At 40.8% G+C, this 25,317-nt stretch overlaps 3 protein-coding genes across 3 annotated transcripts in view; 1 reads left to right on the plus strand and 2 right to left on the minus strand.

The window, feature by feature from the left end:
* Positions 1-146: 146 nt before the first annotated feature.
* LOC111225456 (plastin-1-like) lies at positions 147-8,558 on the minus strand. Its single transcript, XM_022750342.1, has 16 exons — positions 8,366-8,558; positions 7,843-7,933; positions 6,740-6,900; positions 6,520-6,649; positions 5,824-5,956; positions 5,268-5,349; positions 4,156-4,321; positions 3,614-3,756; positions 3,426-3,521; positions 2,932-3,133; positions 2,533-2,611; positions 1,500-1,614; positions 1,277-1,410; positions 1,000-1,123; positions 770-903; positions 147-658 (listed from the first exon to the last, which is right to left on the minus strand). The coding sequence occupies exons 1-16, from the start codon at positions 8,369-8,371 to the stop codon at positions 520-522; spliced, it is 1,935 nt and encodes a 644-aa protein (XP_022606063.1). The 5' UTR covers positions 8,372-8,558; the 3' UTR covers positions 147-519.
* Positions 8,559-11,846: 3,288 nt separating this feature from the next.
* LOC111225334 (glycogenin-1-like) lies at positions 11,847-22,005 on the plus strand. The gene is made up of 7 exons (XM_022750128.1): positions 11,847-11,988; positions 14,604-14,739; positions 14,883-15,057; positions 15,471-15,633; positions 16,944-17,070; positions 17,594-17,831; positions 19,549-22,005. Exons 1-7 carry the CDS (start codon positions 11,847-11,849, stop codon positions 19,732-19,734), a joined length of 1,167 nt encoding a protein of 388 aa, XP_022605849.1. The 3' UTR covers positions 19,735-22,005.
* hltf (helicase like transcription factor) overlaps positions 21,857-25,317 on the minus strand; it is a 12,291-nt gene continuing 8,830 nt past the window's right edge. Inside the window, exons 21-25 of the mRNA XM_022750810.1 lie at positions 24,963-25,085; positions 24,027-24,139; positions 23,502-23,682; positions 23,152-23,232; positions 21,857-22,818 (exon numbers count right to left, since the gene is read on the minus strand). Coding sequence (XP_022606531.1) covers positions 22,675-22,818; positions 23,152-23,232; positions 23,502-23,682; positions 24,027-24,139; positions 24,963-25,085 — 642 coding nt within the window. The 3' untranslated portion in view covers positions 21,857-22,674. The remainder of the gene's footprint in view (positions 22,819-23,151; positions 23,233-23,501; positions 23,683-24,026; positions 24,140-24,962; positions 25,086-25,317) is intronic.

Genomic DNA, 25,317 nt, shown 5'->3' on the forward strand with positions numbered 1-25,317 from the left:
AGCATAAACAGTCTAAAATGATAATAGATTCAAAACTGTTTCAATTAAAGCAATGTGGTTATGTACTCATGGACTAACAAATGTTATAATCTACCATTCTGAAACTTCTGAATGTTCTGACAACACACACGTACAAAGCTGTTACGTACATTTAATAGATTATTTTTAATAATTAAATAGGCAATATTTCAATGCACAACATTTACAGACTTAAAGTATTGCTGAAGGAAGAGGTGTGTACAGTTCTGCTTTGGTGTATCACCTGCTAAAATTGAAGAAATAAGTAGATGTAAGTGCATATTAGATATGATACAGCAAAGAACAGTTAAGAGCTTCTTTTCATGAACAGAATATAAATGCCTCTGTTGGATATTCTCAGCAAGGTCAAAGGAAAAGGAATTACAATGATGAGAAAAAGATGACAAAAGTTAAAGAGATAGCAAGTGGAAACAACATGTTGCAATGAGTACGTTGGTGGTTGGTCCCCAGGTTTGTTCATGTCTTTTTTCTTTTTTCTTTTCAGCGGTTGGCCTTTTTCAAACCGTGGCCCATGAGGCAAGCAAACACTGTCAGCACCATCTTGGGTTTCACCTCGACCAAATCATCAGGCAAGGCGTAAACACGAGCTCCGATCTTACGGGCCAATGAGATCACGTACCTGGGAGAGGAATGGGAAGAGAGAGGAGTTGAGAGGAGATGATGATCAAGTGACAAATACAAAGTGGTGGGAAAAGGGGAACAAAACCAGCTGAAATGTTTGCTTTTTTACTTGGCGTTGTTGAGTTTATCTTCATCCTTCAGCACTCCTTTCTCTCCTCGCTTCACCATGTCCCACTTGACAGTACCGGGAGCGATGGCATCAATCAGGTCAATTACTGGCAGACTGGTGCTGATCAGTTTGTCCTGCAGAGAACAGGAAAACCAGGTCAAATGCACATGCAGCCATCTGTTTGCACAAATATAATATGCATGTACACACACACACACACACACACACACCTTGAAGCTGCTGATCTGTGTGTCCTTGCGTTTCTGGCTCAGCGTGGTGTTGACCCAGCTGAGGATGATCTGATCTCCAACCTTCTCTCCATCACCTAAATCTGACAAAACCAGCAATGTGTACCTGAAGGACAACAAGCAGAAGTGATAACTGAAACTGTACAAAGATAAGTTGTATTCCAACCAATGAAATAGATGAAAATGGACAATCTCTCTTTCAGAAACAATTTTTACTACGGCAAGTGACATGTCCCGCGGCTGTGGACGGCGCATGTACCTCCTCATCAGCTGCCAGACCAGTGCCAGGGTGTGCATGTGGCTCCCCTCGTTCAGGTTTTCTCCTCCAATGCCAACCAGAGAGAAGTGAGCTACATCCCGGCCCAGTTCCACAGCATAGTTACAGTTCTCCAGCTTGAACATGTGAAAGAATTACACGTCTTTTATTTACCGACCAAAACGTTTTTAATGCATTTCTCTTGTATGTTTGCAGATAGCTGTACCTTCTTCATATTTGCTCCCAGGACAGGATAAGGTGGGTTGTTGACTTTCTTCCAGTTCACAGGCACATTAACCTTCTCATAAAGCTGCAGAATCACCAAACCATCACACAGATCCCTGCAAAAGACATGCACAGATAAAGTGAGGAGAATCAACACAAAACTCCATAAAGCTACTCTATACATCTCTCAGGAGCTCAAGATTTAGTCTACAGGTACTCAGGATTACAACAAAGGCAACTGTAATCCATGACCATGACCTTGTTTGTTTCAGCATCACTAATTCGGAATAACTATGTAATAACTAATCCTAACTTTTGAACTTTTTGAAAGTAAACTTCAAAGAGTTACTCATTATTGGGCTTGTACATAAAAAGGTGGGGCTGTTGTCAGGGCGTCTAACACTTTGCTGATGTTTCATAGGTTAATTTAACTATATTTTAGAGTCAATGTGATTACATTTGATTACTTTAACGACAATTAATAATTAAAATCATTGCAGCATTCAATACTTCCCACCAGATTCACATGGACTCAAGGACACAGCACATTCACAATCCTGACAATATCATATAAATGAATGATTCATTTTAGATTAGGAGGTTAAGTGAAGCTGTGTAATAATATTCAGCTATAACCCTTAACTAAGGCACTTAACTCCCTGCTCAATGTCTACCAGTAGAATACTACTATTACTATAATAATAATAACTTTTGTTTATATGGCACCATTCGAAAGGAATTAACTTCAAAATAAGAACAAAAAACATATACAGTACATTAAAAAAATTAAATAAATAAAAGCCCATTTGTTAAAACCAATCTTTAGTATAGTATTAAAAGAGGACGCTGATGTTGCTCACCTGATTTCTGAGTTGCCCAGATAACAAAAGTCCTACTACCCTCTGTCTGCTAGCCTCATTACTGGTTATACTGGGCAGCTCGGGTATAAAGAGGTACAGTGACTGTAGGAATGTCAAGTATACATCCCCTTCCCTGATAGGATTAATCACATTGCTGTGTAACCGATGACATACCAGTACAGGTGGTTGACATACGGAGAGACGCCCAGAGAGTTGATCCAGTTGCGAAATGTTTTTTCCTCTCTGGACTCACCTGGAAAGACAGGAAGATATGACAAATATAACCATGTTCAGCTCTAGGTTACATACAGTAAATATAGATTTATGGCTGTTTATAACCTGTCACACCCTGAAACATTACTTTTTATTTCAGATTTTTTATTGGCATGTGAACTGTGTGTCTGGCATCAGTTCCCTGTGTCTTCACATTATGGTACATGCTCTGATCTGAGTGTGTGTGTGTCTACATGTCAGTATTTTATGCCTACGTCTGAAACAGCTTCAAAATCATGTGATGATACAGCCAGACCATATTGGACTCAACGTTTTGCTCAGTGACACGTGTAATCTCACCCTCTATGTGTACAGTGTCTATGCCGTTGCTGTTGGTCTGAGCTCTCTGCAGAGCAGGATACATGTTGAACAGATTTGCCACAAAGGCCAAGTTGAGTTTGCTGTTTCCAGATGTGACGTCCTGAGGAGAAACAAACTGTCTGCAGTCCAGCCGGGCTGCCTGCTGCAGCATCAGCTCAGCCCTTTGATCCAAATCAGGCTCCTTCACATGCACATGAAACAGACACACATGTTAATGCACAGAAGAGACACTATGTACGCATAATCATAGCAGAGTCCAATAGGGAGGTCACTTCATTTAGTTGTAATTTACATACACTGTATCTGCAGGGTAATAAAACAGAGAGAGATGCAAAGATGATTAGCAAAAAATTTAAATGAAAAAATGAAAAAAAAAAAGTATTATTATTATATACTCATTTGTCTGTTTCACAGTTTCACATTTAACATTTGCTCCCTGTGATCTGAAAACCTAATGGAACAAACAGACTTACATGGAGGCCTCTCATGTCGATTTTCCCACTCATTTTGTAGTCGTTCTCCCCTTGGGAGGCGATCTGGTCCAACAGGTAGAAGTAGGCCCGCGAGTCCTACAGTGGCACAGCACAAGAAGGGATGGATTACACTCATGTCTTTGTATAGTTGAATGTGTGTGTGCGTGTGTGCGTGTTCCGCAGGGCACCTTGATGTCGTCACTGAAGTTGCTGATTGTTTGCGTCCCTGCGTTGTGTAGATGATCGTTGACCCAACGGAGCAGCAGCTCCTCAGGAGAGAGAGACAGTAGATGCTCCAGTTGTTCTCCATCTGTCAGGAGGCTAATGAGACCTGCAGACACACAGAAGTGCAGTTAGTTCACTAATAAAGCAAGAGACTTTCAGTAGAAAATGTTCATAAACTGTATTTACGCCTTGAGACAATAAAACTCAAAAAATAAAAGTAATAGTTTCATGGTTTTTTTTGGGGGGGGGGGTGATATTGATATTGACTGTTGATTGAATTTGTCTTCATATGTTAAATTCAATCATACACACTGTTAGAGCTGAGACAGTGGGTCAAGTAAACAGTTGATCAGCAGAAAATTAATCTGCCACAGTTTTGAAGATTAATTGTTCAAATTGTTTCATAATGTGAAGATGTCGGTTTGGGCTCTGAAAATTTGTGTGTGTGTGTGTGTGTGTGTGTGTGTGTGTGTGTGTGTGTGTGTGGGTGTGTGTGTGTGCTGACCGTCATTCCTGCTGATTTCTATATCAGCAAACAGGCCAACTTTGATAATCTGCCACAGCAGTCCCAAGACCAGATGGGGTTTCCCAGCCATCAGATCATGGGCGTCGATGCTCACCACCGTGCAGCCGATTGCTGAGGCTGAGTTCAGAGCCAGGACCAGATTCTCCTACAAAAGCAAACGAATCGTTCCTTTTCCATCAAAGTTATAAATTATTTTAAAGCCAAACTGCAGCACTGTTGCAACTTCCGTTATTGTAACAGCTCAGCAGAAACAAAGACTGCAGCCTGAATCCTCCAAATAATAACTAACTTATTTGAGCTGCAGCGCTCTCAAAACTCAAACTCCGAACTAAAGAAAAGGCCAAATATGTAAGACTATGCTTTCTTCCATTACTTTTCCACAGAGGAGGCAATTACAGAATTACAGGAGATATAAAACAATATGAAAAAGCAGAAGCATGCAGTAAAAAGTTAATATATTACAAGCTCTTTCTGCACTGCCCAGCATTACTGAATAATCAGTCTTTTGTCTTAAAGATGTACACTTACTGTAACAGTTATTGTCTTGGCTGAAAGTTGTACCAGGAAGACTAGACTTCATTACATTACATTAAATTAGAGTCACAGGAATTATATAGTTAAATGCCAAATTAAACCAAATAAATTAAAAGTAGTGGAAAATAAATAAATAAATTTAGTTGTACTGTACCTAAATGTAATTTTGAGTTACTTTTCTTGTGTACTTCTATTTTTTACGTGACTAAATTTATTTTCATATTTCTACATTTATCTGCTGGAGTTAGTGGTTACTCTGCAGATTAAGAATTCACACACAAAACGTAATTATCAGATCGAATATGGTGCATTTTAATAGATTAAACTGCCTAACAGTATGTAAACAAGCTATACCTAAAAGCAGCTATGAGATTAAAATGCTGCTTTCGTGTTAATACATCAAAGTACTTTATGACTTTTTTTGTTTAACAAATTTGCCAGTTCTTCTTTTGCATGCCTCTTTATTCGTATCTTACGATGCATGGCAATTTTCAGCAGTACTTGCAATGTATGGATGTTGTGGGTACGCTAAACACTATGAAGAAGCTACCACTCACTGTCATTTTGAAGGTGGTGAGTTTCTTCGTGTTGATGACTCTTTCGTCGATCGTGTCGGGCTGAGAGAGGTTGATCATTTTGCTGAAAGAGAACAAGGAGGGTGTGGAAAAGAGAACACGTGAGGACTGGAGTGAATCAGTGACATGATTTTGCTGAATCTAATTGAAGAATGAAGTAATCCTCCCTCTGTGATACGCCTCGGTCAAATGTACGATCATGTCGATCATGTGCGCAAAGAAAATGAAAGAGGGAGGATGAGTGAACCACTGTAAAAGCTACAATAAAATGGGATCACACCATTCCTGCTTTAACCTTTGTTGCCACATAAAGGACTAAAATGGTCATCCTAGCTGTGTGGCAGTGTACGTCGACAATGAAATGTATTAAGAGTAAACATGAAAAACTCATTTATGTCGTCAAATAAGTCACAGTCGAGTTTTTCATCTTTATTTTTAATCATTCATTGGAATCAATAAAATGGCAGAGAGGATATTTGTTGTAACACTAATATTGAATCTCAGTGTGTGTGTGTGTGTGTGTGTGTGTGTGTGTTACCATAACAGGATGCCATCGCGGACAGAGGTGAAGAGGCTTTCATCGTTGGGGTTCATGGGCAGCAGATGTTCGCAGTCTGCTTCTTTTGCCAAAGCTTTGTTGATCCAGTTGACAAAAGCCACCTTCTCCTCATCTAAACACACATACACACACACACACACACACACACACACACACATTAGGATGCACTAGAGCTACTTCATTAGTAGACTGACAGAAAATGAATCCACAACTATTTTGTTCATTCCTTAATCACCATTTTTAAAGCAGAAATGCCTCCACTGGTTCCATCTTCTTGGGATTTGCTGCTTTTCTTTATTTTATATGATAGCAGGTTGGAAATCTCTGGGTTATAGATCATTGGTCAGACAGAACAAGTCATCTGCGGATGCCACTGTGGCCTCCGGGGAATAGTAATCCCCTTTTCTTTTTTTTCCTTTTATTTCCCTTTTATTTTCCTATTTTCTTTTTTACTAATTTCTAATGTTTAATAGACAAAACAATGGTTAATAAAACCTGGTTAATACAAATCCTTCAGAACAGCTGCAAGTGGTGTCTGGGTTTTTCAAGATCACTGACTATTTATTTTACAGAAAAATGTATGAATCAGTCACAAACTGGGGCACATGAGTGTCAATACCAGATGTGGTAATTATGAAAGTATTACTAACACACACGACAGATACTCTCTCTCACCAGAGTAGGAGTGCTGCGTTCCCTCGCTGGAGATTCTCGATGTTCCTCCAAAGGATCGGATCCCATCTCTCCTTGTGATGGTTTTCCTGAACGTCTCACTGAACTCCTTACTCTTCAGCTCCTGGTAGATCTGAACACGAACAGGGCTGTGTAACTCGCTGAGCGTGATTGGATGTATGAGTCTGCGTATTTTGCTCTCAGCGTGTTTATCAGAACTTACAGAAACAAATTCCTCAAAGCTGATCTTCTCGTCCTTGTTGGTGTCTCCAGCTATGAAGGTCTCGACGATCTCTCGCACCTTGTAGCCCGGCAGGGAGAAACTGGCTTGTCTGAACAGCTCCTGAAGCTCAAAGTCACTCACATAGCCGCTATTATCAATATCTGAACACAAGCAGACACGCAGAGAAGCGCAGACACAGTAAGTCAACTAGCTTCACATATATTAATCAGAAACTTATGATACTTATAATACCTTTTTGTAAACATAGTCCATAGATGATAAGAGTAAAGACAAACAAATGTCTTTATTAATGGCTCTTTAATTTCCTATTCATTTCCTAATGGTTTTCCAGGAAAGAGCTATATGTAATTTGGTACTCATTAAAGAGAGAATAAAGAATAATATTTGAGTTTAATTAGTTATGTTGAGTTTATAAACAGCTATTGTGAACTTTGTTCTCCATATATGTTAAATTTATGCCCACACATTACTGCATATTCAGGTGAGCCACATGTGCACTGGCCAAGACTGGACATTATTTATTACATCCTTCGAACTCATTTTTCACATATTTGTTATATAAATCATGAAATCTCACAGGTGACTTCGGCTTTCTGCTCACGCCATGCTCACACAAATAAACGATGCCATACTTAAAGCTGTCAAGCTCACAACATGATGACATGGACAGAATCTCTGTCTGTTTATATTTCATGCATGGCATCTGTAAATCATGTAGTAATGTTGAGCTGATATGCTTTATTTATATTACTGACAGCATCTTCTTTGTAATCATGCACTTAGGATGAGTATCTGATAATGAGCTGGAAATGTCTCATTATTGCATATGAAAATACCTTACACACACACACACACACACACACACACACACACACACACACACACACACACAGAAAGTACATATGCTCAACACCCTGAGCAATAAAAATCTCTTACATAAGATAATCGCCTGCTTTATGGGTTGGCTGTAAAATTTTTGCTTTGGTCACAATTCTCCTCAATTCAATGATGGCGTCAGGTTAGGTGTGTGTGTGTGTGTGTGTGTGTGTGTGTGTGTGTGTGTGTTTGAGTGTGATACTGACCAATTTTATTAAAGGCCTCTCTGAGATCTTCCAGGTCCTCTCGGGAAATCTGTGTGATATGATTCTCCATCATAGTTTCTTCTTTGTGTACCTGAAGCATGCACACACACACACACATGCACAGTTTTGGATCACACTGGACACAAAGTGGAAGCTTTCAGCCATATAGTGTGAGAAAGGGGGCAGGCTTTATTTTAATGGCACAAAGGTACATATTTACTATAGATGTAGAGACTTAAAATCATTCAACGTCTGAATATTAACCCAGCTCGACAAAGGCAGAAAAGCAATTTAGAAGTGTCAGGTTATTTAGTGGAATCCGCCCTATGACTTCTCACAACCAGCAGAGCATTGACATTGCTTTAATTTGCCAACTATTCACACACACATACACACACACACACCACATGCAGGCATGTTTTAAACAACTTATAGGCTCCACATAAAACCTCTGAGGTCTTAGCATTTTAGAATAAAGGATCCTTCTGGTTCTTTTCTCGACTAGGCAACAATGGAGACGTACCTTCATAAGAGCCTGTGTGTCACCTGTTGGTCCTGGCTTGAGTTAGAAGCCTCTCGGTGCCGATCCCTCTGGCCTGGGCAACAAGGGTGGAGTCTTCCAGAGCTCTGCGAGGCTTCAGACTGGGACAGAGAGGAAGCTGGAGCCCGGAGAGGCTAGAGAGCTGGTTATCTCTCCAAGGAGGAGTCACTCAGGTGAGGCACAGAGTGGACCTTTGTCCTGCCTGGACCCTGGGACAGGCGTAGTCTGACAGTTAACATTTAACACCTCAGCTGTGTCATCATGTTATTGTCTATAGACGTTCCTCTGTTTGCCCCTTCTGGGCAATTGATTTGCAGTCAAGGTGCATATCTGATTACATACATTCATCTGTTGTAGGAAGAGCAAAAACAAGACTAAAATGGGAAACAAGCCACACTGTGGGGACAAGTGTTACCTTTGTACAGAGCCCATTTCCCCTTGTTTCCACTTGTTATGCTAAGCTAAGCTAACCATGACATGATTCTAGTCTTGTTTTTGTAATAACGTCAAATTTCAATTTGTGTTTTATTGATGCCCATTTTAGTTTATCTGTAGTTTTGATGTGTTTCTTTCCCAATTCCAATTCTGCTATGCATCCATCTTACTTGTAAATTCAATCAGAGTCAGTGTGATAGTTTAGCTTTACTTAATGGCTCACACCTTCCTTTTACATACAGCTGGAATGTATCTTGCAAAAGTAAAACCTTAAAGTAACAATATAATTCAAACAAATGTAACCAAATGGTCAAAAGCCAATCTAACAAAAGGCGCAAACCTCTCTCCTTCCGTAAGTATACTGAATAATGAGATTTTACATTTGACTTGTGCATCGCTTCCGCAGGTGCACTTTACCAACCTTTAAAATAAATAACCTTTCAAGTTAACCACAGTTTATCTAAACTGTACCAACGGCAAAAATGAATAATTACCTTTATTAAGAGCAAAACTTATTCAGAATCATTTAACAATTATTCACATATATGATTATTCATTAACTGTAAGACAGACGGGCCTGCTGCCTGTGAGGCTCAGCACAGGGCAGAAGTTTTCCAATAATTATTAGTTAAAGGGACCGTTTCAATGAAATATAAGATTAATAAATAAAATACAATAAATGCTAAACCTACTCTGTCTTGTCGTGCTTTTGCAATTTAGTAGAGAAATAGCGTTTCAAATGGGATGAAGGAGTGTTTTCTATCGTGTCACGACGTCTTTTGTCACTTGTTTTGTAATGGACCGTGCTCGCAGTTTGCATTTCTGTCAAACATGTTTAAAACATGAGGCCTGTGCAGCCTGACTCACTGCCACACAATGCCCTGTAACCTGAGGCACGGAGCCAACTGCATCGCTTAGGTTAAACTGCCCCACTTCCCAACAACACTCCCACTTTTCTGCAGCGCTCATTCTTTAGTCCAATACACAGCAGCGCTATACAATTGTAAATTTACTCGTCTATGCCTGTTTTGTTCTATTGTTGTCTCCCTTTTTTTTTTCTTCTTAAAATCTCACAATGCTCTCCTTAAATCAGTGTCATTCAACCTGCTGGTTTAGGTTAGAAACCTCTCTGTAATATTTTTTATTTTCATATTAAATAATTGTACATTGCGCAGAAAGGTTTTTGAGAATAGCATGGTAAAACTGTAATGTAAGGAAAGAAGAAAAGTAAGGAGCTTACATTCAGTCGCAGGCAGGGTGAGGGGCTTAGAGTCCTGAGCAGGGCCAGTCCAGAGTAGAAAATCAGCTTTCTGAGGACTAGTTTTGGGCCCCTTTTTTCCTTATTCTCCTTTTCCAACCCCTGCTATATACATCCCTCCTTTATCATTAACCCCTTTCTCTCTCGATGTATCCCTTTTTTGCTCCGATCTCCCCTCCTTTTCTCTGTTTTTACCTGCAACCTCTCCTTTCAGTTCTATCTCTGCTCAAAAAGACACACACAGTCCGATAATCTGCCAAAACCTAGATACAAGACTGTGCAGAATGTTTCCCTTTTGCCTCCGACAAGCTTCCTATAGACATTTTCATAGCTGATCTACAAAGTCATACAATAACTTAATTTTGCCTCCACGCAGCCCAGTGACTGCATCTTTCTATCTCCCCCTCAGGTCTTTTCTTTCTCAGATACCTGATCGGCCCAGTTTCACTCTGTGACTCGGAGGTGCTCTCCGGTTACTCTCTCCTCCTCATCGCCGGCCTCAGGCAAGCGCTCCACCTCCAGCCGTCCATGTGCCGGCCGCAGTTTTGGTTTGCAAACCCTGAGCCGGGATCAGCTGTTGGTGTAAAAGTGTAACAGCTGGCCAAAGACTTTCTCATAAGCCTCCTGCATTATTCACTGGCACCAGAGAGCACATGTGCAGGAAAGTGAACAGAGTGAAAACATGCAGTACATACACAAGATCTTATCTATTTCCATTAATTATGAAATGCAATAATTCAAAATCATGATGGTAAACTACAGCACAGGTTTTTCATAGGCCCTATATGTTATAAACGTATATCTTCATATATCCAGAGGATGCATATATGTGATAATAATGTATCTCCTTATCAGTGACTTATATGGCAACATCACATTGATATTGGGACATATATGTCCATATATGTGGCTATATGTCCTATATAACTTGTCTGTATGGGGCAGCAGGAGGTGAGATTCATCATACACCCACCTGCATGTCCAGCCCTTGATGCTTTTTTAAAATTCAGCTGTAATGTGAAGACATGGCCACCCGGGGGCAGCGATTGCTCAAGCTGATGTCTGACATTACTGTAAGCTGCTCAGCTGCTGGAGTACAGAGGATCTTCCTGTTATTGTTAGAAAAGTTGACCCAAGTAATGACGATGGAGGTCAAACTGCCACTGACATGTTGGCGCTGAAACCGAAGCAGACAGGACATGTTTTCCTGGACTTAAAAAAAAATTCAATCTGTTTTGTAATCAGACATGACTCATTCCTCATGCTAACACATTAATCATCTGATCCAAGTGCATGTGTCTTATTGTAAACCTGGTAGATTGGGTGAAAACATGGAACTATTCCTTGCCTTTTATCCTATTCTTGTCAGGTAAGTTGTTAAAAGCATCCTAGAGAACTTGCCACACCTCTTCTGTGGATTTAATGATTATAATGCAGTAGTATAAAATATGATATTCTGAAATAGGCCATTCTGGATAATATGTAGGCTACTTAAACTTTTGCTATTTTAAGTAGGCTAGATATTTTGATGCCAGTACTTACATACTACAGATTTACTTGGTCCAAGTAAAATGTTGAATGCATGATAACTTTCTGTACTGGTGTAGAGTAAAAGTAAAACATCTGGTCTATAGTTTTACCATCATTTCTGCAGATGGCTAATGTTTGTTATTTTTCCCCTCACAAATAAAGTTGCAGTGTGAAGAGGGAGAGAGAGAGAGAGAGCGAGAGAGAGAAAACGTAGGGGGCGTGTCAGCTGTCACTAGTCACATGACCCGGAAAATGTGGGGCTTAATTCCTGTGTTGGACTGCTCGCAGCTGCTGCGTCTTTGCCCTTCGCAGTGCAAGCCCTGCGCCTTCCCCATCACGACCCCCGACCCCCGGGTTGACTCTCCTCAGCGCACCATGTCGGGTAAGACACGCCGGGGCTCCGCCGACACTCGCAGCCGCGGCACTGACACCGGAACACGGCCACCGCGGACCGGACCGGGGCTGCGCGAACTGTCCTCATCTCCCAGAATATCGCGAAATTATTAAGAGGTTCTGAAAACACGAGCTGCAACACTGACAGCTGCTCTCACATGGACAGAGATGAGGCGATTAGACTGAAACGTTTTTACATTTTTTTGCTGTGGTCGTTTTAAAGGTTTTGATGTGTTTGAGTTGACGGTTTGCGCTAGCGGTTTGGACCAGAGTAAAGCTCGCGATAAACAAAAAGAGCACATCCGGTTATAACTTTCAAAGTAAAACCGTGTTAAACGCAACAAGTGTTACACAAAAAAACGTTGAAGAGAAGAATATTTTAAGAAGATTTAGTGCGGAAAAATGCAACAGTTTGGGATTATTATGGGGTGGTAATTTTACTCTGTTGAGATGAAATGATTATAGAGAAAATAAGTGGCAATGACAATAATAATTGATAATGAAAATAACTGCTAGATGCAGCCATATTAAGGCACACAGGTAATGCAGAGGCAAGAGGAGAACCACAAGGATCAATAAGGGACCATAGTTTTCCGGGGCTCCTTAGAGGGTTAATACAGCCCTGTGTACCCACGTGTTACAAACATCTGCCTCTTTTTCATTGCAGCTGTTCAGTGCATAATAATCTTGTGCACAATTGTTAAAAAAGTACATAAATCAGAATTTGAACATACTCCAAATATCTAAAACTTAGGTTGTTTTTGTGGCTGTTTCCACAAAAAAAAGTTTGGACCAGTGTTGTGAACCATTGTGAACAGTTCTTTGGTTAAACTTTTTAGGTAGGGCATGTGCATTTTGTTTTGAGAGAAGACATTATTAACTTCCTGGGTTAATGCAGGCTCTTTGATGAACTTGACGCAGTTGCTTTCATGTGTGGACGTGCGCTACAGCGTGTGGCCTTGACGGTTTTTTTTCTAACGCTATAAGAGGCTCATAGTGTCACACCTTTTACAGTGTATTACTATTAACATGGTGCTTAGAAAATAAGAGAGATTTTAAAAAGTAACCATATCAAGCATCATAATTATATGTGATTACATATAAGAAACAATGCTTATGTTTTTGATGTAGTTTAGAATAGGTACACTGTCTTATGTTATCTCTCTGCATTTTACATCCATACAACAATTTTGATATTAGAATATATATAAGTGTATATTTCCCCTGTATAGATTAGTCATGAATTGAATTCACTCCATTTTATTTTGAAATCATTGCACTCACTCCACATTACATCATCGCTATATACTTTTTAATATATACATTTTAAACTGGTTTCCTATAATGTGCTGTCATTAATATCTGTATTTTCTGTAGCACAAGTTTCTTGTGTTTACCTTAAATGTGCTCATAATTTTGAATCACGTTAGACCCAGAGGTCCATAAGTCACAAGGTTTCATGTAGCCACAGATAACTCTGTGGGAACAAAACACATGCTTCCTGTATGGCCCTGTAGGCGACACAGGCCTCACACCCTTTTGATAGTCGTTTTATAGTTCGTTGAATCAGACCCTAGCAACCACTACAACACTTCCACATGCATCAGGTTTCCCAGAAGTCCCCGACAACATACTACAACACACACATTCAGCTGGGTGAATAATATCTGCTGGCTCTGGGCCTATTTTCACTCAAGCAGCAACACAGTGTGTTCCCCTTGCTGTTGTTAATGTTGCATGAGGGGACTCATCAGACACTGAACTTCACACAGCAGGCCTGCAGATGAACTGGACGGGACGGGACAGTGGGTGTTAGGGGTTTGATTGATGTTTGTTATGGTGGAAAAATGGAAAAAAGGCACATTGATTTTAATGTAGCTTGCTGTCAAATTCAAAGACAGCGGCACCAGTGGGTTGATCGACAGGTTTGTGGTGGAAAGTGCACTGCATTCTACATTATTACCATTTTTATCCAAGTATAGTTTACTCACTTTAACAAGTATAAATATAAATGTTCAAAAAAGGCTGAAACAGCTACATGTGAGTAGCATGGACAGTATTTTATGTAGGTAAAAGAAAATTGAGAAAATTGTATATTTACATAACTGGTGTTAATTTGTTTATCCTAATCATCAGCATGATTAATAAGTCATCCATTACTTCACACTGTAGTACAGGAAGCAAGTCTTACAACAAAAGCAGTGTGCAGTAGAGTTGGGGAAATACCAGGAGATCTTATAGATAAAGTTTTCTTTTACACTCTCAGTCCCTGCTGTTGTTCTGCCAACTTATAAAGTGATTATTGCTGTCAGCAGCAATATGCATCAAAGTTTCAAACGCTTGGTTACAAAGAGTTCACTGTGTAATTTATTGGTTTTGATGCTTTTATAAACCATTCACATTGTGGGCATTATGGGCAGAAAGGCCAAATGACTGAAACGTTTGTTGTTTTCGCTGGGGTTTTTTAGTAGAAATGAGGCTGTTGTGGCCCCGTAGTTGCTGTCAGTTTCATCCCAACCCTCCGAAATTAAGATATAACGTTTGTGCAAGCGGTCACATGGCTGATGAGCGTGTGTGCGTGTATGTGTGTGTTTCTCTGAGCAGACCAAGCTTTTGTGACATTGGCTACAAATGACAACTACGCCAAGGGAGCGATGGTTCTTGGCCAGTCGTTACGAAACCACAACACAACCAAGAAGCTGGTTGCACTCATCGGACCTCATGTTGCAGAAGCTTGCAGGTAACACCACATGGGTGACACTGGGTGGGAAAAAATGTCCTCTCTTTAGCCGTTATTTTTGCTCTTCCTCTCTCTCTCTTTCCCCTCAATACACACATATTGTATCCACCTTAGACACTCACATAAATTTGTGTGTGCTGTAGGGATGTATTGCACTCCATTTTCGACGAGGTGTGCGTGGTGGACGTGGTGGACTCGGGCGATGCGGCTCATCTGGCCCTGATGAAGCGTCCGGACCTGGGAGTAACATTCACCAAACTGCACTGCTGGACTCTCACACACTACAGCAAGTGTGTGTTCATGGACGCAGACACACTGGTGAGATACGGAACTTGATAACGAAGAAAACAATAAAAAAAAAAAAAAAAATTTAAAAACCACCTCATTATTAAGAATTTTGTTTTTGCTGTTGCAGCTCCTTTGGTCACAGTATCAAACAGTCCTGTTGATTTCTGCATGAAAAATGAGAGAAGACAGAGTAAAGGGTGGACACTTCCAAAACCAGCATTTCGTTCATTGTAATTAAGACCTGAACATGACCCATTCTAGATTTTAGACCAAAAATCCTGCATCCATAATATTTCAGCTGCACAATAGATGAAATTGAGTTTAAACACTTGAAATCAGATTCTTGGATTTTTCAGTAAATTACAACAGTGGAAATATTTATAAAGGAAACCTTTTTACGTATTTGAGGAATTAAGTAACTTTTTTTTTTTTAATGCATTCAGGTGCTGTCAAATATAGATGAACTCTTTGAGAGGGAGGAGCTTTCTGCGGCACCAGATCCCGGTTGGCCGGATTGTTTCAACTCCGGGGTTTTCGTCTTCACACCGTCCAATGAGACGCACGAGAAGTTGCTCACATTCTGCGGGGAAAACGGCAGCTTTGATGGTGAGACGCGAACCTTGTGCTCTCTTAGTTTTTGCACAATCTGAAAAACACTAGAGGAAGTGATGAACCAAAATGCAATGTTTTGTAAGCTTAAAGACACAGATGCTGATATCTGATAGCCAGCAGTTATTTAGAAAAATGAATGTTAAAAATGAGGGCTGATGATTTGTTTCTTTACTGATCTAATACACAAAGTGTTGAATGACATGAGCGCAGTGTCTGACCTCAAACTGAGGTTTCAGGAGGAGGAACATACATTTGAAGTTAAGTACAGCTCAGGGTGATGAGAATACCTTTATTGACCTGATGGTGGAACTAGATGAAAAGTCATGGGATCATCAAAGTCATCAGAATTTATCCTCTGGAGATCATGAGTGTCTGTATAAAATTTCACAGTGATCCGTCCAGTGAATGTTGAGATATTTCAATTTGAGCGACACCGCTATTCTCAGAGCCGTGCTGCGGGGCTAAATGCCTTTTGTCGGTGTTTTGAGTGAAAACCTGAACGGATTCCATACGGTATCTTTGAAGTCAGCATTTTATTGGCATGAGAAGAACCCTCAGTTGTTTTGGCGTAAATACTCAGCTGTGTTGGTTGGCATTTCGTGAGAACACTAAAAAAAGGTCAAGTTCATCTTACCTCACTAAAGCCACTGTTAACTGTGCATGGTGACAGGCTGGAGAGAGTTTATTTGAATAAACAGTTTACAGATTGTACTCTGTTTGTGACAGGACAGTGTGAACAAGAACCAAATACAGCACAGAATCAAAGACCAAAGAAAATGAGCTGAAGTTTGTAGCTAAATAATGAGATTAATACCTTGCATGTACACTCATATATAGATGGACATGTCCTAATCTTAACCCTGATGTGGTCTAACTCTGTTGTCACCCTGCCAGCTCACCCCCTGCCCCCTGTCTGCCATCTGTTAGTGATTTCACCGTTTGTAAGCTCACTGTATGCAGCATCCTCTCACAGCACTGTCAACACCGCTTTTCACCTTCTATTTTTACATGTAAGAAAGGACACAGTCTGTGGGAACGTTCAGAATGTGTATGTGTATGTGTGTGTGTGTGTGTGTGTGTGTGTGTGTGTGTGTACGTGTCGACCATTCGGGTATGTACTGTAGTGTGTCCAGCTGGGTTTCAGCAGCCAGAGGAGAGAGGTTATATAAGGTAAATGTTTGTGAACTTCAACATGCCAAACCAGAACTCCTAGCAGTCTATTATTCTTGCTTTACTTTAACCAGAAATGATAATGAGAATATTGATTTGTGTGTCTGTGTGTCTGTGTGTGTGTGTGTCTGTAGGTGGAGATCAGGGGGTTCTCAATAGTTTCTTTAACACCTGGGCGACGGCAGATATTTCTAAACACCTTCCCTTCATCTACAACCTCAGCAGTATCGCCATCTACTCCTACCTGCCAGCTTTCAAACAGTGAGTGCACACACACATGCACACACACGCAAGCACACACACACATACACACATAGTGACAGTGCATCCAGGGTTTCATCACTTATTCATGTTTAGTCATCCTATTGCCTTGATTCTGTAGCTTTCCCTGAACAACTTGACTTTAGTGCATTTGAGTGTTACAGCTTCTCCAAGGTCAGTTCAAATGTTGTGCGTGTGCGCGTGTGTGCGTGTGTGTGTGTGTGTGTGTCGAATTACAAGAAATTTAAAGCAGGCACATCACACATTCTGACAAAGCCTGCCTCAGAACACAGGAGCTACTGTACTACTACTTGCATCATGAACAATATCTTCACAAAATATTTCTGAAATGAATTTTGAATCAGGCTTCTTGAGAAATATTTATTAAAGACCACAAGAGGGGGGTTGCAGGTCTTAGCCTGTCTCTCAATCCCTCCCTGCTTCCTCCTTTGTCTTTTACATTCCTTTTTGTCATCTCACCGTCCTGTCACCTACTTTTTTTTTCTTTTTTTTTTTTGGACAGGTACGGCCATGACGCAAAGGTGGTGCACTTCCTGGGCCAGTCGAAGCCATGGCACTGCTCCTATGACGCTCAGAAGGGCCAGGTCAAAGGTCACTCCCTGTCTTCTGACACGTGCCACCTACACCCGGACTACCTGCTCATGTGGTGGCAGGTGTACGCCAAATCCGTGGTGCCTTTGCTGCAGCAGGCCTACGGGGACACGCCGTTCAACAGCGGCTTCGTAGAGGCGAGCGAGAACGTACGTCAGTGTGTGGGAAAGAAGAGTGTTTGGTTTTAGGTGTGGCCGTGGTGGGCATGCACGTGTTGAAACATAAATGAGAATGGCTGTGAATATGTGTGTGTTTATCTGTTGTAGCAACGTTGCATAATCGTCGTGTCCTGACTGTGTCGAAACCTCTAATCACTAGGTGAACTATGCTTTCTCTGCCATGTGTGGAAATCTATCATGGTGTGGAGTTACCAAGCTGTGAAAGTGCGGCATACTGAAGCTTTAAACTCCAGATACAAAACGCTGCCTAGCTTTAATCAGCACAGTTTCAAAGTAAAAGCTGATTGGTTTCACATTCCTCAGCACCAGTCTGTTGCCAAAAGTCATGTTTGTTGCTGCCGGTATTGTCAGTCCTCTCGGCAGTGCCGTGACTTCTTGAATAGCTCGCTGTCCTCAACGAAATGCGCAGGGTGCCAGGCCGGCAACGACCGTTCAGCAATTAACAGAGTTGTAGGAAGTTGCCACACTGTCTGTCGTAACAGCACTGCAGTGAAATAGCTGTGAGTTAAGTCAAACTAAAGAATAGCTGCCAACACTTGCAGCTTTGCCCAGTTGCCTGAAGCTGTGCCATATTGTGTCACACTGATAAGTTTTTACAGACGAGTCCCTGACTTTGTGGAGAGAGTTTTTAAGTCTCTCCACTGGCTGAGACTGTTCACCAAGAAAACTTTGAAATTCAGGACTATTTTTCAAAAGATAATCATAGTGATCTAGATGTAGATCCAGATTTATTATTTTATTAGACACTATGCCATCAATGTGACCAAGAGTGGCAATTGCACAATGAATTTCTCTTCATTTCCCAAATTTCTCTTGAGTCAGTTTCTTGAAAGAAACCTGAGAACTGAGCGGAAATCAGTGAACTTACCCATTTATCTTACACAGCCATATCTATCTAAAGTTTGTTGACATTAGCTAATCTTAAAGCTGTGGACAAGCTGCTGAAACCATAACAGTAACTGCGTTTCAATTGCTTATGAATTCTAATTTTTCATTTGCAAGAGGAAGGTTTTGTTCATTTTTGTGTCAGAATTTATGTAGTTGAGTTTTAAAGTCCTTTGAACTCATCTGCTGAAGGAGAAAAGTTTCCGTGTGTCACTTTAAATCAGAGTATAAGACGTGGGCATACGAGTGTGTTTTTGTGAGATCACTACGACTAGTTTGGGGCCCTGCCGTGATCCGATGTGCCGCTTCCACACGTGTAACGTGGACACTGGAAGCCTCCGTTCATACACACTGAGCATGGACTTTATTGTGAAGTTGGAGACATATGTCCAGCAATTAAACTTTTAAATAGATTCATAGATTCTGTGTTTGTCAGTGAGAGAGAAAGAGTAGATGTACTAATCAGACACAGACTAATACTCAAAGCAGAGCATTTTTATGTCTTAATGCATGTGGGGGGGTGGGGGGGGGTCTTTAGTGCACATCCACTGGAGGAAGCTCAGAGACGAACTCAACTCTTATCTGCTGCAAGTGTGTTGCTAAACGTCTTGTTGCACTTTGACTCTGCATTAAACTGATTGTGTTGAGGGCAGAAAAGAGCCAGTTCCCCTGTGAGGAAATTCCAGCTGAGGGAAAGCCAAGCATGGCTGAACTTGGGGAAACCAGTCCTTATAAAGTATTGCTGCGGTTTTATCAAATGATTCATTCATTCTCTCTCTCTCTCTCTCTGTCTGTCACACAGGGTAAGCTTCATGAGGATGTGGGAGAGCAGCCTTCTCACTCTGCTCCTCCTCCTCCTCCTCCTCCTCCTCCTCAGAAGGCTACATCAGAGGAGAGGAAGCAGCGCTGGGAAGCGGGCCAGATCGACTACATGGGCGATGACTCCTTCGCCAACATCGAGCGAAAGCTTGACTCCTTCCTCAAGTAGCAGTCGGGCGAGCGAGCTCCACAGACAGAGGGAGCACCGTCTGAAGCTCTGTGTGGGTGGGAGATTTAACCACCGCTCAGCCAATCACAGAGGCTTGATGAGCGGGTGACTGAATGAATGCCTCTGTGCAACTTTCAGCCTCATACTCTGCATCCTGTCATGTGTGTAAATGACAGAGAGTATAAGTTTGACACAATTCCCATGCACTCATACCATTCATTCTTGATATTTTGGGAAATGTGCTCATTTGTTTTCTTGCAGAGAATTAGATAAGAAGATCGACACCACACACGTCTGTATGGTAAATATGAAGCTTAGCTTAGCATAAAGACAGGAAGCAGGGGAGAACAGCTTGCCCCAAATTAAACCTTTCAAAACCTGCAACCTCAGCACTGTGCACATTACTCTGTGATTTGGTCTCATAGTGCTCTATGTGAAAACCATGTTACATGTTTTTTTTTATCCAGCTGTGGGTTACATCTTCAAACAGATTTATGTAATCTCACAGATGTTTGCTATCTGCTCAGAGTGATAAAATGTTTACCCAGGGCAAAACCGGTGTCTATATCCAAATGTATTTACAATGACAGCGCCGCTCAGCTCTGCACTTGTTCTGTGCTGAGCTGTCGGCCATGATAGACAGAGGCTGTGGGTATAAATGTTGCATTTAAATGTTGGTTTTGACCCGGGCAAACATTTTATAATTCTGGGAGAACAGTAAACGTGTGAGTTCCTGAAAATATCTTTGATGATATAATTCACCGCTGAGATAAAAAAACAAAAAAAAACAAACTGTGCAGCGCTACGGGGCTGAAGCACAAAGTAAAGTATGGAGTGCTGAGGTTACAATGTGTCCACCTACTAGCCCCGCTGAACTTCACTAATTAACAGGTTGTACTTTGTTTAATTTATACAAAAACGAAAGTCTATAAATTACAATGTATATACTGGATTATTTCTTATCCAGGCACAGCAACTCCCTCTGAGCCTAGCGACTGCTCCAGGCCAAGAAATAGTCTGGCACATAAATACTTTAACAGTGAGTTTTAACTTCCACACTTTGGTTTTTGTATGGATTAAACAAGGCACATACAATGTTAATTAGTGAGCTTCAGAGGTGCTGGTAAGTGGAATCTTTGCTGTTTCCAGTCTTTCATGCTAAGCTGCAGGTGGTAGCTTCATATATCTTATCCTCTCAGCCAACTCTTGACAGCAGAACGAATAAGCGTGCTTCCCAAAATGTCTAACTATTCCTTTTTAAGTGTTCTTGTGCATCTGATGGAGATGGAGACATAGTCCCGAGTCTTCCTAACCTGTGGAAAATTTCAGCAACAGAAACTGAAAAAATGGCGGGCCAACCCTGTGGCAGCTGAAGGGAAATCAATAAGTTTAAAAAGTTGTTTCTGGATTTTACCACAACACCTGTCCTGCAATAAACCTCTCTACCTAAATCACTTTAAACTAAATATGCAGCAACTGGCTCACCTCCCTCTCGCAGTCCATGCTCTCCTTCTCAGCCAGCTACGACAATCTCACTTTAATCTTGAGAGTGTTCACCTCACCAGAGTACATAGATTATCCTCCCTATCCGTGCCTCTGACACTCACCAGCTCCCTGTGACTTCAGCATTGTAATGTCTGGTATTGTATTAAGGCTAACCCTGTTGTGTTGTATTTGCATGGCACAGAGTTAAAACGTGAGTCAGTACTGAAGTTCTTCCACCCACATCCTAAAGTGATGTCGTCAGTTTTGTGTGTATTTGTGCAGGATTAAACACTAGTGCACTTCCCCCCCAGACATCTGTATATGTGCCCTGCATGTTACATCCCTGCCAGACCCACATCAGTGTCTCTTTGTGCCATGACCTGGGTTTCATCACTTCCCGTTTGTAGTATTACCAGCTGCCTTATTGCCGCTCACTGTTTACAAAACCTAATTTACTGTAACTGCTGCTAGTAGCACAACAAACTTTAACTTTGTCGTGCCTCTCCTTTCCTGTTGCCAATACCTCCTTTACTTCACTCCAGCTTGTGTGCTCTTAAACTACAATCTACAATGCCTAACAATAACTAAAATACAATCCTTACTCCGTCATACACTTTCCTACAAGAAGCCGACAAGGTTGAGCGAAAAGTCCACATGTGATTTTATTAATCATGATGCTAAATCCTGAACAGCATGATGGTGGAAGTGGAGCATAATGTAGACCTGTTTCCTAGCTGTTAACTGTCCATCCTTGTTAAAGCGCTAATAAAGACCTGGTTAAAAACATTGTTTATCCAACCTTACTTCATTTGTTTCATTTTGATTGTATGACTGTAACAAGTTATAACAACAGCCCCAGATAACGTATTTAAATGTCTTGTTTTGTGCAACCAACAATCCAAAACACAAAAGATATTCAGTTTACAACATAAAACAGTACAAGTAGAGTACAAGCAGAAAATCTTCCCTTTTAAGTAAGTACAACCAGCACATATCATTTTCACCTTGAATGTCACACATAATCTCTGAAAGCTGCTCTGGTTAAATACCGGTACAGTATCGGTAGTCTGCATTTCTTTCTGCAACAGCAGGTTGGTATTTATTTCCTCATCCCGTACAAAATCTGTATCGGCCACCTCCATGCCTCAGCACAGCTCGGATCAAGACAAACGAGTGGTATATCACAACTGAATGAAAATTAAAGATTGCCAAGTGGTGCATCTTGTAAATGAATTTGTATCAAAACAATCATTAAATAAAAGCAGAAATAAAACAGAACTTAAAACGTTACTGACCAGCTATAAAAAATTAAACCTTTCAAAATATGAACAAAACATCAACAACTGTGTGCAAAAACTCTCTGCTACACTTCAGATGTGACCTGTCTGACTCCGAAGTGAACAGTACAACACAATGTTTGTGTTGTTTTCATGTTAACACATTATTCCTGGCCAATTACAGCTCCATCAGAGCTTTAATGTCATCAATGCGAGAGGTTTTCCTGTCGGTGCCTGTGGAGCCGAACGCCTTCTCCACCAAGTCCTGCTTCTGCCTCTGGATCTTCACCATGTTCTCCTCGACTGAGTTCTTCACAATGAACTGCAGCAAGAGACGCACACAAAATAAACATACACAAACAAACAAAATATTCAAGTCAGTGATCCTTCCAATGTACCTCTCTCTATTCTAAAACTGATGGATATTTTAAAGTCATTTTGAAATAAGAAATCATTCCAATTGTCACATACCTGAGCAGGAATTTGAGATACATACATACAGTGTAAACAGCTTTTCAGTCTTCACAATGTAAAATAGAAACTATAGAACATGCTGCAAAAAATGTGATGCCTTGCCACCATCAAGAAATCCACCAAGCTTTCACTGCAGACCCTAATACAACATTATGAGCACACAGAGGCCCAGTTTTCTGACCTTGGTGACAACGACGTTCCTCTTCTGGCCCAGACGGTGGCAGCGGTCAATACACTGCTCCTCAGTAGCCGGGTTCCATGCCTAAAACCCATTCATATAGTTAAGCTTAAGAACACACAGGGATCGCATGCATCACTTATGATCTCACCTCGAACAAAAATCAATCAAAATTAATCAATAGATTCAAAATAACATTCAATTTAAATGTAATATAAATGTAAAATTAACCTTAACCCAAAGGTCCGGTGCAAAAACATTTAAATATACACTATCTGAAACACTATAAACTGAGTCTTCAGCGTGGCTGTATGTGCAAATGTGCTCGGTTCCTCGCCAAAATAAATACTTACAGGGTCCATAAGGAAAACACGAGAGGCCGCGGTCAAGTTAAGCCCCACCCCTCCAGCTTTGAGTGACAGCAGCATGATTGTGGGGCTGTCGGCTGCAGAACTCTGAAACTCCTGGATCACCTGGGACCTCCTCTTTTGGCTCATGGTGCCGTCCAAACGCACAAAACTGAAGCCATGCTCTCTGGTGCACAACGAGGAAAACAAATGAAAGAAAATGAAAAGGAACAAAATTTAGAAAATCTACTCAAGAGCAGATCACACTGTATGCTATTACAAAAGCTGTTGTAACAGATAATTGTGAAGTTTTGTTAGTGCAGTTAGTCCCATAATGTCTTTCATCCATCTCTAATCACCACTTTAGTGGGCCACTATCCCCTGTGTGGAACTCCTTCGTCATACAGGTTATAGTTAATTTCATTGTGGATGTTATTAAAAACAGGGAAATGTGGAGAAATTTTTAATTCTGCACTCTTTTGCTACAACAACTACACTACCCTCCCCGCACTCACTGTGTGTGTGTGCTACCTGAGTGGAGTCTCCAGTTTGGTGAGGAAACGTGTAAACTGAGAGACAACCAAACACTTGATGCTGCTGTCTTCACCTCGCAGCCTGAGCAGGTTTCCCATCAGCGCCTGCACCTGCGGAAACACAAACAAACGTCAAAGGACGGACGACACCACTCTCACATGGTAGCATACTAGTCCATTTTCCATCGTTGCCTTTTGTATTTAAGCATTTCATTTTCCGTTGAAGACTTAATTTTTTAGAAAACTTTGATTGTTCCTGCTGATACCGATCATGTTACAAGCTGCAAAATTAGACCAACAAGCAAATAAAATATGAAATTAATTAAAATTATTAATAATTTTCTGCAGTAATATGTAAAACTTAAAAATGGTAACAATATTTTGTCACATACAGAATGTTAAAGGTTTAAGGGGTGGGGCAGTTGACAGCAGATTTTACTTTCAAAACCTATTTATTGGCTGGCCAGTTGAATATGCTTTTATCGCTACCATTGAACTTTTACAATATATATCTCAGCCATATACAATGTCAAGAAAAATAAATACCTTTGGTTTGTGAAAAATAAATGTTACTTCAACTCTAACCAGTTGAAAATGTAAAAAGTAAAAAATAAATAAAACAATAACATTAAATAAATAAGAATAATAAATAAACATATAAAGATCAGCTAGATGGGGCTGTAGAGTCAGTGGCAAAGTTTGCACCCAGGCTCAGAGCACTTGATTTTCAGCGTTATATAGTTTACACTCACATCACATCTGATTACAAGTGTGAACATTAAAATATTATTTTTTACCTAACCATCATCATTTAGGAGTCAGTAAAAGGCTTATGATAGGCTACCTGACTAGCGTCTTCTTCATCTGTTGTCTTTCTCTGGCCGCCACTGCTAAATGAATGTAGAGGAAACACTGCTCATTATGTACAGTGTACCTTTGAGCTTGTCCTCCACCTCTCAGAATTTGTGCTGTTCTCTTCCTCCATTTCCTCCTGTGGAAACTCCACCAGCTCACTGGTCTTGATCTCACTTCGACAGAGAGGGCAGCGCGCCTTCTCCTACACACACACACACACACACACACACACACACACACACACACACACACACACACACACACACACACACACACACACACACACACACAAAAACAACACAGAAAGCATGGTAATAGGCTATACTTTCTCATTAGGGTGGCAGGGGTGTTATTTTTGTGTGTGTGTGTGTATGTGTGTGTGTGTGTGTGTGTGTGTGTGTGTGTGTGTGTGTGTGTGTGTGTGTGTGTGTGTG

The sequence above is a fragment of the Seriola dumerili genome, unplaced genomic scaffold (genome assembly GCF_002260705.1).
Source record: "Seriola dumerili isolate Sdu_G_001 unplaced genomic scaffold, Sdu_1.0 BDQW01000149.1, whole genome shotgun sequence".
NCBI lineage: Eukaryota > Metazoa > Chordata > Actinopteri > Carangiformes > Carangidae > Seriola > Seriola dumerili.

Excerpts from the sequence above, each read along its gene's own strand:
- LOC111225456 (XM_022750342.1), bottom strand. Across the intron at positions 2,612-2,931 it reads AGACACTGTACACATAGAGG|GTGAGTCCAGAGAGGAAAAA; the intron begins GTGAGATTACAC and ends CTGTCTTTCCAG. Across the intron at positions 1,411-1,499 it reads TGGGAGCAAATATGAAGAAG|CTGGAGAACTGTAACTATGC; the intron begins GTACAGCTATCT and ends CACATGTTCAAG.
- LOC111225334 (XM_022750128.1), top strand. The coding sequence starts at position 11,847 with ATGACCCGGAAAATGTGGGGCTTAATTCCTGTGTTGGACTGCTCGCAG. Across the intron at positions 15,634-16,943 it reads GGAAAACGGCAGCTTTGATG|GTGGAGATCAGGGGGTTCTC; the intron begins GTGAGACGCGAA and ends GTGTGTCTGTAG. Across the intron at positions 17,071-17,593 it reads TACCTGCCAGCTTTCAAACA|GTACGGCCATGACGCAAAGG; the intron begins GTGAGTGCACAC and ends TTTTTTGGACAG.